The sequence below is a fragment of the Tenebrio molitor genome, chromosome 1 (genome assembly GCF_963966145.1).
Source record: "Tenebrio molitor chromosome 1, icTenMoli1.1, whole genome shotgun sequence".
NCBI classification, from domain to species: Eukaryota; Metazoa; Arthropoda; class Insecta; order Coleoptera; family Tenebrionidae; genus Tenebrio; species Tenebrio molitor.
Window position 1 is genome coordinate 3310004 of NC_091046.1, and position 13798 is coordinate 3323801.

Here is a 13798-nt window from a genome sequence, read left to right on the forward strand (position 1 = left end):
TACCACGATATGATGTAGTGGGGAAACCCCTGAAAAAAATCCACTACAGGTCAGGCGGTACCGGGGTTAGAACCCGGGACCTCCCGAATGCAAAGTGGCGCGCTAGGCGCTTGGCCACAGTGCTCGGTCTTCTTTGCTGTGTTCATTGAGTGTACCGTACCTACAACCCTAGCCATATCCTTGTCTTACACACATTCTCTCGTTTCCTCTTCTGCACATTTCATGTGCCAAGCTGTTATTGTCAAGCTGTACATTGCGCGTGACCATTTCTAGTTCTCTACAATTTTTTGACACTAACTGAATGGTAGCTCTTATCTATGCATCTGACATATACATCTCTCTCCTAGATTTCCGTGTTCATATTTCTTTCATGTGTGTTGGCAGCAGAAAGTTCCATTTTTCCACGGCCGACCTCGATATCTGATTAGCAGATTTCGATCGCCGTCGGAGAGGGATTACTCCGGACGACCGGATCCATTCCGGGCCGATTCCACCACTCGACGATCGGATTGTTATTGTTCTTGGTCCGTTTAAAATCGTCGACCTGCTTGTTTCTGTTTTAAACGCCGCAGCCTCCGGCCGACGGTATCGGCATCCGGTTCGTCGGGGACTTTTCATTTCCTGTCCCGGAATCGTCGGCACTTTGTCCCCGTACCGGAGCGCCGGTCCATTGTTAGTTCGGCCCGAATTCACACGGAATTCCCCCCATAAAGCAAGGTATTTATCGCGTATTGTTAGGGCCTGCGGAAAAATGACCGGCTACGTAAATGGCGACATTTTTTATTGTAATCTCCCCACTACGGCAATTTAGCGACGATGGCGCCATTCTTCGCCGCCGACGATCCGACGGTCACTCCATTCTAGACGCCCCCGGTGACGAAAGCCCGACACTGCATCAACGTCAACGGGGGCGGCTTTTTATATAGACGGTCGGGGGCGAAATCTGCGGAAATAATTAGTCGGATTTTTGGGGGCCATTTTGGACACATTTTACTTCCTGCCAAAGATTGTTGACTTCTTATCCCGGAATGGCTCTTAACAGGAGAATAGAAGCTACATAAATCTCTGTTCTTAATCACAACTGACGTAATATCTTGTACTTGTACTATAGGACGAACAGCAGTGGGCCTGACTTGCAGCCTTGAGGTACTCCCGACATTGAACCAAATTATAATTACATAATTTCGTTCTTTTCGATATTTTTTTTTATTTGGTCGTCGTTCCGTGATGAATAAAGTCCCGAGAAGATTGCTTCTTGGCGTGGAATTAGTTCGGTTTTGCGCGAAAACATTCCTCACTTCGGTTTCGAGATAACGTTTTCTATTAATATGGGGCGTCTTGCATTTTTCATTTCCTAGTAATACTAAACCCTCCATTACCCTGTGAAAATGCTTTTTCTCATTTTGAGCGCGATTATAAGCACGTCTCTGGTGTAATGGGATGAGGAATAATGGAACGTCAGTAGACGGTCTCGCGTTTTTATTTTATTTCCCAGAGATAGATTAATTTCTCGAACTGTCGCGTTACTTCCCATTCTGAAACCTATAAGTTTATAAAATCTGGGATAATTGGCTTCCGCCTTCCCACGGTGCAATTACCCTCTCCCGAGTCCTCCCGCCGCAAAGAGAAAAACGCAACAATCGTTCGATAACGCTCCCTCCTCCGGGTCCCGGATCCTCCTCCATTATGCGTGCAATATTTCATCCGTTCCGCGGACTTCATAAAAATTTACAGTCCCCTTTCAAGTCTTCCGTCTGCCATTAATTTTTTCCCCGTTCAAACAGTAATCTGGTAGTGTAATCCGGTGATTTCCCATGCAAATTCCGTCTCTGTACTGATTTTTCGTCTTTCCTCGGAGTGCTCCAATGAGAAACTGTTACTGGCGCATCCACCAATTACGGAGCCGACGGATACAAGACACGTTTACGATGGGACTTATATTAAATCCGCGTTTAAGAGTTTTATAATGGAATGAATAATTTAAGGAGCTCCCTTCAAGATATATGAGCTTGTTACCGGCGAAAAATTCTCACGCAGACCAGGATGCATCGCCGCTCGTTAACGAATTCTAATCGTTTACTTTACGCGAACCGCCGAAGGAGAAAAAAAAGAGGAAGGTGATCTACAGTCGGTTTATTTTAATGTGTTCCAGTTTTCGTATAAATATTTTGAACTCGTCATAAATTAAGATTAGGGAGGCTCTATTCCTTCGATACCTCCCTAGAAAGTGAGTCTGTATCCATAGTTACCAGTGGGTGAAGGTTTCTTTTTCGTTCACTTCTCTTTCGCTCATCGTGTTTCGCTCACTGTCTTTCACTCACTCATTTGGTAACTCGCGGCACTTGCCTATTTCAGGACATCATCAGGCACATATAACTCTTCATCATCCATTTTCACAATTTCCACAACCACTTTATTGACGTTACAGAAGTTTTTTGTTTTGTATTTAATTTTTTTCCATAGCAACAGATCCGTCCAAAAATGTGTTTTACTTTTATGTCTTTAAATTTTTGAATACAAAGTTACAGACTCAATTTCTAAGGAGGTATCGAACAAAACCAAATACAGCACTCGAGAGTAAGGCTGCTTTCGCTCACTTAAATTGCATGGTCACGCAATTCGCGTGAACGAAAGCTTTGCCTTCCTCACTCTTACTGTAAATAACTACATATTTGTATTAATTCTACAAATGTAGACTAAAGTCGAGACGACTTCTTCTTTATGGTTCATGATGTAGATGTTACTCTGTCAAGCTGACGGCGAGTAATAAAATACATATATATTTTTTCCATATGGTGGAGGTGCCGGGAAACGTTTCATGTCTTTTGTATTCAATCTTTTCCTTCTTAATTTTATAAACTGGTCTACCATTTAAAAAAAGAAGTCTCCCAAATCCGCACCTGTGTCGCGAACGGAGGTGATGTCATCGTCACATGGACTCATGGATACCGATAAATGCAGTTTTCGAATAAAAATCATTAGATACTTCCTAGTCTGTAGCAAAAAGAACAAAGGCGACTGAAACTGTACAGAACGGAATGTTTTTGCATCATTCCACATTATTATTGTTGCAAGATGAATAGAATGTAAAAACTAACTCAATAAGTATCTAGGAAAATTGCCAATTCCTAAATTGTACATTTACTGAATGCTCTCGTTTCTGTCTTGTATATTTCTCTGTCTCTCTCACGATCTCGTTGTTAGATGATATCGTTTAGTCACATCCTCATACGTACACCAATATCTTGACATTATTAAAATTTCTCTGCGTTTTTTTGCCACCGCCACAGGTAAAATAAAAACAGAATTTTAAACTTCAATCAAATCTCCCTACGTAATAAAAGAAACAGGAAAAACCCGTCTTCATAAATAACCTTCACAAGAAAACATCTCCAATTCGTAAATCTGTATACGTATTTCTTATATATTTATACATATTTCTGCCAAGGCCTGATAACACTATTGTTCGAGACGTGCTCAGCATCCCGAGCACTCTTAACCAAACTATCCGAAACACTGCGTCATTCCGTATGCGATCGTCGAACATCTGCATCTGCACATCCTTGGAAGTTTTCTTTTTCATCCGCGAAACGATCAACCGGTGGCCGCCCCGGAAACGAATTGAAACTCGATTCGCACTTCCATTTTATTAAGTTGTTCTTCAGTTATGACTACACGGCTGTTACGTCTCAGACCTGGCTAATTTCAATCGGAGCCAGAAATGCTTTATGTCCCATTAACAATGCCGAACAGACAGCAGGACAAGGGGGCAACAGGACCTCGTCAGGAGGGGAAACGCCGTTTTAAGTTGGACTGGTGGCGCCCCGGTCGTTAAGATGGGGTGGAGATGTCAATAACGCGAATGTGTGTGTGTGCACACAAAACGCGAAAAGTAAAACATTGCATTTACGAGTGATGTTTATGGGCGACGTTATAAAAACGGAACATCAGCCGGCAAAGCACCTGACCTATTCTGTCATAAAGCTTAATAGTCCCGTGGGAGAATTGATACTAAAACCAATCGTAAAAATGACAGTATTACGTGTTCATACACACACAAAAGTATTTCTGCGTTCGTGAAAATGGTCCGTGTGCACATGCAAGAGACGTTTGACGCAAGACGAGGCAGTTTGTGCCAAAGGATGGCTCCCCCATCATTTTCAATTTTATCGCCTCGCGACATGCACTTCAAAGTCCTCGATTTCTTTCTTCGATTTCTAGAAACAACTCTATGTCGTGTGAAGGGTGTGTTCCGCAATCCGGTGGTTGCTTCTGGTTTTGAACTTTCAACAAATTGTCCACAGCAGTTGTAACCAACTGTGACTGAAAATGCACAGGAGTAACGCGAAGAAACCCGATTTGGCAAGTTTAATTCGTTAATTCTTCGCAACCAGGACTTGTGAGCAGATGCAGAAGAGTACACCTTTGAAGATTTGTCCGAATTATTTCGTCTTTGTTGCAAAAAACGACTTTTGAACGTGAAACTTCTTCGGGGGAAGAGATCAAAGTGTTTCCAATTATCTTTCCAGAAGCTGCTTCCATCTTCATTCAGTGTCTCCCAATTCCTTTCCTCTCTCTCATTTCGCTACATCCATTCCACATGTGTTTGGTTGTCTCTCTCTCTCCTAGTAGCACATTTTGCACTTTCTTTCCTCTCCTTCCATCCAATACCTGTTTTCTCTATCCTCGTTCCCACATCAGAATCTCGCCATCATTTTTTTTTCTCTTGCATTCTCTCTCCCCAGGTACTTCGCAATTTCCTCTGTCATACATCTCTCATACTCCGTATTGTATCTGGATTCTTTGATTCTCTCCCTTCTTTCTTGCTTGTCTATGTCTTTGTCCCTTTCACTCAGCTCTACATTCATCCATGTTCCTTTGCTCTCAATCTTTCCACTTCTTCACTGGCATACCCATTCCTTTGGTAGTATTTTTCTCTCTCCTGCTTCTCCGTGTTCTTTTTCTTTTCTCTCCATAATTCCGTTAGTATCCGGAACTCCCTTCCATCCATTTTGTCTTCAAACTTTGCCGCTCTCTTTTCCGCTTTCACTCTCAGCCTATTCCTCTTGCACTCTTCCTTCGCTATGTAACCTATCGTTTCTCTGACCACTCCTAACACCCATCTCAAATATTTTTCTTGCACTCTCTCTACCTCCTTTTGTTCCTTCCATCCCCAGATCTCTGCCCCGTACATCAATAGACTCTCTATCATGCTCTTGAACATCATCATTCTCCTCCTAAGCTCACCTCTTCCCATTTCCACTCATTCCTTTTCCTCTTGCTCTTATTGAACACCATCATTTTCGTCTTTTCAGCATTCACTTCCAGCTTTCTCTTCCTCACATACTTTCCCAGGCTCTTCATCTCTCTCTCTCTCTCTCTCTCTCTCTCCCTCTCTCACTCTTTGCCACAATTACCAAATCATCCGCAAACGCCAGGCTCCAAATTTTCTCTCAAGACATTACAAGTTTTGAGTGTAATATTCCTGACGCATCCACCATTTTTTTGAATTTGACTTTTACAGCGGTTACGTCATCTGAAAACATACAGTTTGATACAGCTAAAGTAGAATCTATAAAAATGTAAATTTCTAAGGCTTATTTAGCTCTCGTAATTTTCCGCGTCATCTCGGAAAGAACATTTAAATTTCGCCAGTTAAATATTCCGCAGCACCTTTGCAATTCCTAAATTGTCATTTTGCTCGGTTGTTGCCTTGATTTAAATCCTCTATAATTGTTATGCAAAAAATATTTACAAAATTTGCATTCACTGTTATTCCAAAAATTAAAAAACATGCTTAGTAACAGACTTAGAAATAACAATTTCCTTCTTCATCCATTCGATGTCGAGACAGACATTTTTGGTTAGCAATTGGGAATAAATACACCTAGTGTGAGATTACAATGTCTTCTGATTTAACAAATTAGCAACAATTAGTGCCTCAGCACAATTTGCAAGCAGGCAAGTTTTACCATTGTCATCAAAAATAGATGCAGATAGCTGGGTTCACCCTGTCAAATTCGAGTGCACAGTCTAATTCACACATTCATCAAACATCAGAGAGCTCTAAATGGAGCGGTTTGATCAAAGATTAAATTTTGCCATTACACTGCTCGTCTCGAAGTTAAATAACGATCGGAAAGTTTTAATAAAGCAAAGATACGGGTTAAGACTGCGAGTTTGTTTTCGACTTGAGACGAAACAAGCGAAATCGCGGTGGGCGTGTCTCGCGGAAGAGGTGGGGGGCGAAATGTCGCAGTTCCTACTGCGACCCGACCTGTTGCGATACAAAATGAATTTTTCACGCGAAAGGTCCGTATCAATCGTATTTTCGGCCGTCTCGTCGTGTGTCGCACAGGGCCGTGGCTTTAATCAGGGAGACGAAGGGCGATTAAGCGACGGCCAAGTCGCAGGACGTGACTGCAAGATAAGATTAGAGAACAAGCCACAATTAGTGAAGCCTTGCATCGTAATTGCCGCGGAGCCGGGAATCTATAATTTTATGTTAGTTCACCAACTGGGACGAACTATCCCCCAAGTTTCCCCCTTTCATCGCGCCCGCCCCCTTGTACGGTCGCTAATTTACACGTGTACCACGGTCCTCGAACGGCCGCCCCGCTAATTGATTTTTATTTACGACGGCGGAATCGGGAGGCGGCGTGGCCGGCTCGAATTACAAATTGGGGTTGGCGTGGTGCGTAATTCGGAGGTAGGAATTTCGAGCCCCAGAAGCGACCGCCAAATTAGAAATCAAATATTCCATTTCGACCCCCATTTAGGGGCATTTTAGCATTCCTGATTCCGGTCTTAACGGGGGATTTGGTGCGGTGCGCCCGGCCCGACACGCCAAGGTATCGTTTAAGCCTTCCTCTTCTTATTTTCGGGGCGTATTTGCATACGCCGCCCCAAAACCCTCCGTTTTGATTGAAAATAATGGAGGGTCCTGGCGCCGATTAGCGACCGAATCCGGGGAAAACCCCGACCGTCATAAATACGACTGCGGTGACACGGCCGACCTTGAATCCGAGTCCAGGTGATTCTTCCGGGAAACCTCCGTTGTAATTATGCCGAGGAGGGTCATTGTCGTAACGATCTTCTTCGTCCTGTTAGTCCGAGTATTCTGTTCAATGGGAGCGGTAATGGTGCTGAGACGTTGTCGTGTGTCGTCCAAAACATCCGCTTGTTAGAGTGACTCCAAGCGGACCGTGAGAATGGCACGTTTCTGGTTTAGAAAAGTCCAACCGAATGTAAGAAAGGATTACTCCAATCCGTTCCCTCTTCCTATAAAGAATTAAGTCTCCGAGGAGCAATTACGACGTTTCGGTCCACAATCCTGTCACATAATATATTCTTTTTGGTTCGAAGTAATTACGACCGTTTGTGCGTTCCACCGGAACGATTATTCTATCCGGCTCGAAGGACCATGCATGTTCCGGGCAATATCAATTTGTAGTTAACAGCTGGCTCGAAGATTTGAGCCGCGTCGTGTTTTATTTAAGCAACAAAGTAATGATGGATGAGGATCGTGAATATGTTATGAGTTTGAAAGGCCGCCAGACAATGACGTCTTTCATTAGAAAATAGCAGCGGGAAAAAATTATGTTGTCACGGAGAGGGGTGGGGGGCATTTTTCCCCAATAATAAATTAAGTTTATTGTACAACAAAAGCAATTAGGGAGGAAATTGATTGTGGGTATGGTGCGTCGTTCATCATTCGATAATCCACACGAGAAAAAGAAGAGAGAAGTTCCGAATTTCCAGTTAATAAACGGGCCGATGGCGGCATAAAAAAAGTTACTTCTTGCGTCGATAATGAAAAATGCCGCCGGTACAAGCGTAAACAACGACAATGATGTATCACAGCATCTCGCGGAAATGCTAAAACACCACTTCCCCGATAGAAAGGATAGAATAAATTACAAGGCGCGCCGGGTTGTAAAGTGTAATAGTGGAAGAACCCTCCCTCACTCGATTACGTCCTTGTTCGTCCCAATATGTTGCCACGAAAAGGATTGGGATTGGATTAAGACGCGTTTCGCTTTTTTTCCGGTCCCTGTGACCGTCCCCTTGCCCGTTTTGCATGTTTTAATGGTCGGAAAGCGAGAGAGACTTTAAAGTGACCACCTGTCCGATTCGAAATAAGTACAATCGCAAAGGGGTTTAAGTGGCGTCGAGCGCCGGCCATGACAGCCAGCAACAATGAAAGTAAACATAATTACCGCCACATTGTAATGAAGTCCTTTATCCGACAAGTCCATTTGATGAAAATATAAACACTCGAGTGACTGACAGTAATGTTCCAAAAACATGAACGTCGAGCTCTTATCTGATTATATTCGTTGGGGTGTCGGTGGCGGCCGCGACACCATCGACGTTTCGTGATGAAATGTGTGCCGGAGGCATCCCCGAGCGACGGGGGTGTGGTCGCTGGTAATTGCTTAAAAGGTTTCCGAGCGATTTTACAAGAGACAAGCCGCCGCGCAAAAAACAACTCGACTTAAATTTCCATCGTCCCCGTTCGATTTCCGATCCGTCTAAAAATAAGAGAGCCCCGACGAGGTAGACGACCAACAGTGCAGCCGGTAAGTCAGATCGCGTCGCCGTCAATTCTTTTGACCCGGCGTCGCGGCTCGTATTAAAAGAAAGTTAAACGCTTTAGATGGAGAAACGGTTTTATTTTTATTTACGGACTCTGAGACAAATCCAATTACTTTCATCTTCCGAGCCGAGAGCAATCTTTGATGTACCTTAATACTGTGAAAGATTACTTCTGTATTATAACAAGTTTTTGATAAGATTAACGTCGTGCCTCGAATTTCTAAGACACCGACTAAATTGTTTTGTTTAATATCTTGTTTACGGCGAAATTGTCACCCCCCACCCCACGACCAGCACGGGGAAGTGTATTTTTTGACGACTTTGTTTCCGGTTATGCGGCGTCGTTATTGGCCGGGCGATCGACCACAAACGCGCACTCGTCTTCATTAGGGATGGAACGGGGACCAGAACCGGAGCGGATGTAAACAAAATTATCGGCCATTAGGGCCTCTTTTCAAAACTGCGTACGTCCGGAACGACTCGTCACTGCGACGGTTTTGTTTTTTCGTCTTTTCAAATGAGCCGACTCTCCTATCGGGAGGAACTCCGGCGTTCCGGTGGAGAGAATTCCGGTTTGTGATACGTCCTGATGTGTATATCGTTCAATTACTTAAACCCGAGGGTGTAGAGTCAGAGGCCGGGCCATATAATGAAACTTGTTCACCGAACATCGTCCGGAATGTCCGAAATCATTGCCGGATCCACTTTCGGCCCTCTACATAATTTCCCCTGTGTTCCTTCGGAGCTACAACTCGACCCACAATCACGAACGAAAATTTGATGACACCGGAGTCCTGATTTTTTTATGACGCCGACGCTAAATGTTGCAACACGGAACGCCGACGTGCGGGCATATTTTTTTCTCGGCCCGGAATTTCCGGGGGCGCGGGATTCACTCCCAGATTTACCGCGGATTTATTTCTTAATTGTGACTATCAAGAAGAGATTTGAAAAATCCTATTAAAACTTTTGGGGCTCGTCCTGAAGGAGCGCCCAGGATGACACTACTAATGTACCAAAACGAATCGGCAGAAAGATCCCGCCACACAAAACTGTCAGTCGCGCGATTTAAATCTAGCCCACTCCACGCACTGTCGATGGGGTTCAGATACCACGGACCAGCTGGCCGTATTAATAATTAATACCGTGATGTTTCGCTCGGTGCGTTTTTAATTGACGAAATAATCTCGTACAAAAATTTCCCCGCCGATAAATTTATTGTGGAAAGGTGAACTCCTGATGACAATCTAATTACGGTGTAATTAAAACGTGGAGCGTGCAAAAATTGCAGAATTTTTGCCCCGAATTAAATGTCTGTCCGGTTGCACGGTCACATTCATTAGTGTCGATGCGCGCACATTAATTAAAAATTGCACAAAACACAAAAATACTCGCGTCAAGCGCGCGGATGGAAATGTAATACCGAGCCTAACTAAATTAACGCCAATCTGAAAATGTTATTATTTTACTTTTTCCACCTAGACGAAAATTGCGCTGAAATCTCTAATTAAAATTTTAATTTACGTTCGATTGAACCACATGCGCGTCATTATTCATTAAAAAAATTTATTTCAACGCGAAATAATTTCCACAGCTTGGCAAAATTAATCTGGTGAATTTCAGCACTTTGGCACCGAACGTTTCGTTGCTGCACACGAAAAATAAGCGTATTGGCAGCGGTGCCGCGTTCGGGTGAGCGGCACAGGCGCTGCAACGAGAGACGGGTGCGGTAACGTCCGATCGGGGTACGCACGAGGGGTGCATTTTCCCGCATTTCGGATTTAAAGGTGGCGTCGAAATAAATACAAATAAAATTGACGGATGGGATTTGTGCAGCGGAAGACATTCCGTTGCAATTTTCTCCGGGTTTTTCGTGTTCGGCGAGAATCAACAAGCAAGGCCGGATTCCATCTCGGCCAACATTTACCCAAGTACTCGAGGTGGTTGTAATCAAGGTTCTCACACTCGATTACGTCGAAGTCAACATCTCACGTTTTGTGGTCAGCACACACATGGGAGACACCCTTTATCTTATTTCCTTTGTCGGCCGGTCCTCTTCACAAAACAGGCCGCCACCCCCCCGGATTGTATTAAAAATAAATCCGGACGAGGGGTCGTAAAATGCGGAGGAAAATGTTAAATCGACTTCTACACGGTGCGATGTCGGTCCGCTGATGGCATTAAATATTGCAGGGAGGGTGTGGTGCGGGGGTGGGTCCGGTGCACTACTAGAAATGTCCATTATGATGCGTTGAGGGAAATCGATAGCGTCCATCACTGGCTGTCTGATTTTGTAGTTCGTTCATTAATAATGAAAGCAAAGCGATTGATAAAAAGGCCATTAAAAGACCCGACTTAATAATTCACGCGATGGATTTAAATGTTTATTTGGAGTTGAGTGTCGGTTCGGACAAATGAAGACGTCCGGTTTTTGATGTAGAAAGATTTTTTTTTCGATAAATAAAATTGATTTGGAGTGGGGTCAACAGCAAGGACTTCGTTATCAACAACTATGATAAGTCATTTTATTTCGTACTTGAGAATGATTGTTTGGAAGGGTCAAGTGAAGTAGTAACTTTTAAATTCTATTCCAGAACGTTAACGGCTTGATTCTCTTTCGTTCACTCTGAAAAATAGTAGATTATATCGTAAAGAGTAGAAGTGAGTCTTTTTGTGTTAAGCCCAGAGATTGAAGACCGAGACAAAGTTGAGGTCGCAACTGGGGGAGCACAAAGAGACCTTCTACTCTGAATGTACTCATGTTATGAGGCTTGCGGCACATTCAACTGCGTCACCAACGCCAACTGCGATGGGACACTCATATGTAATAACATCAATAACCCTGAACTACCTCAACACAAAATAAGCATTTCAACTCTCGTTTTGGGTCGAAAGTACAGTAATAGTAAATAACATTCTGAATAATCGTACAACATTATTAAAACTCATTTCTGATATGTATTTTCCCTAACATTGTTCTTAACATGGAATATGCTTTTAGTGTGCTTTCAGCTTGCCTGAAAAATATCTCAAATGACAGTTTCCGTAGTTTTTTTTTTTGAAGTTCTTTCCGTCATTAATTTTTTGAACAAATCGTTTTCCCTTTCGTACTTGTCTCTAAATTTTTTGGTAATAAATCCAACCATTCAAGGATATTGAACTTGTTTGTTAAAGCGGGGATAAAATAAACTATTAAGATACAACCTTGGTAACGGCAAATGTGCTTACTCTGATGCTCTAATTTTGAGCAAGTTTAATTTGGATTTTATTTCTCTAAAAAAATAGGAAGAAGTAGTGGAATATACATTCATAGAAAACAGTCTTCTCTTGAGTGATTAAACTTCACCCAGGGGAGGAAATGATATATTTTCCTTTCTTATACAAACAACTACAGTTCTTCCCGTGTCGATCCAAATTCTTTAACAGATCTTTTATTCGCTGTTTTGTTTTCCTGTTCATTCTTACAAAGATATTTAAATTTATAATCACAAATCCGTTGTACAGAGAGTTACATGTTAAATCATCACTTTTTTATATTGGTGATTGTTACAAACTTTCTGAATTATTCTTAATAAACACGATTGTTTATTATTAATTTGAAACGTCCTGTAGAATCCCAACTGTCAACGTAGTTAGTTTATCATTTATTAACCTGCTCCATCTAGAAGTTCTCGTCAAAACTGTTCTAATTACAAACAATAACTTTTTACCACTTTCTCTCACACTACCGCGAAAAGTTTTATCACAAGTAATCTGAATTTCATGATTGTAACGAGTGCTCTTAGTTTGTTTAAAGTTGCTCTTTTGGGGGCATTTCCTTGTCTTGTAACAAAGTTTCTTTCGTTTGGAGTTGACGATTATTTGTTTGGAACGAATCTCCATTTTGGACTGCTTTTAACCAACAAACGCGAGGTAGCTCAACTATTACTTCGGCCGTTATGAAAAAGTGGAACGTTCTCGATCGACATAAAAAATGCTAATCCAAAAAAATGTTGCTGTCAAAATAATCAAGGTCTGTGGAAGAAGCATTTCCAACAAAAAACCAGAGTCCAAGGTGCTGCCCAAAATTATTTTATAGCGTCAGTTATCAGTAAGAATACTGTGTTTTTTAACCACTACATTTATTCAGTTGGATTCAAATCTGGTATTCTAAGAGTGAACACATTCGTAATTTTGTAAAATACATAATATGTTTTCGTTCGCAATGTATGTGTTTAGGTTATCTTCTTCGAAAATGGAGAACTGGTTGACTTAATCTTGAAGAAACGATGGTGCAAGATTTCCTGCAAATCTGTTGTTTCATGTTTGGTACAATGGGTAAGCTTTAAAGTGGCCAGGAGCGAAACAATATCCCGTGAGCCCACACCAAAGCGTTGTATCGCATTTTGCAGATGAGCCCGTTTTTAATTAAAATCGAGTGTTGTTTATAATTATGCAGAAATTCAATCAGTCGCTTGTTTACTTTGCAAAATGACACGACCATTTGAATAAAATCGAGCACCACTTCGACGTCCGCTAATCCGTCGAAGGCATCGAATTGCCAAATTCGCACCGCAAACAACCCCAAAATTAACAACATAAACTTTGCTCCAATGCAACGACCACTTGCAGCTTAATTATCCATAATTGCATCAACCTATAACAACGCAAAGCTCCAGTTGCACTATCTAATTACTGTTTTGTTCCAGGGACTACTATTACGACAGGTAGGTTGCAGATGGCGCCTCCAGCTGGTGTTCGCTTACGCGCGTCGTCCACACGTACGTACGTATATAAAGGTTGTCGATTGAATTTCAGAAGGGGCGGAGCGACGTTGCCACGTACCTTGTTCGCCTCATAAATTCGATTTAAATTGACTGGGAATATATCGCACACATGCAAACAAACAAATCCTTAATAAAAATCTGCGGTACACGCGGGACGTGATTCCATTACTGAGCCGTTCGTCGATATGCCCGATGCATCCGGTTTCGTATGCAACGCGACTTAACGTAAACCAGAACGAACGCGGACTCGTATAAAGCGTGGCAATCTACTACGAGACCAGAGGTTTTGGACTGAGGGGGACGTGATGTGTCGAAGACGGGGAAGGGTGTCTTAAGGCAAGAGGAATTTTCAAAATGTTGCAAAGAATCCAGGTAAACGAGATGCCAAAACACAATTGAAAACTTGTGCGAAACAGTTGACCGTCAAGATTAAC

At 42.5% G+C, this 13798-nt stretch overlaps 1 protein-coding gene across 4 annotated transcripts in view; it reads left to right on the forward strand.

The window, feature by feature from the left end:
* LOC138136305 (heterogeneous nuclear ribonucleoprotein C) overlaps positions 1-13798 on the forward strand; it is a 226195-nt gene that overhangs the window by 172924 nt on the left and 39473 nt on the right. For all 4 annotated transcript variants that reach the window (XM_069055460.1, XM_069055485.1, XM_069055477.1 and 1 more), the window contains one exon: positions 13287-13304. In XM_069055460.1, the coding sequence (XP_068911561.1) occupies positions 13287-13304 (18 nt within the window). The remainder of the gene's footprint in view (positions 1-13286; positions 13305-13798) is intronic.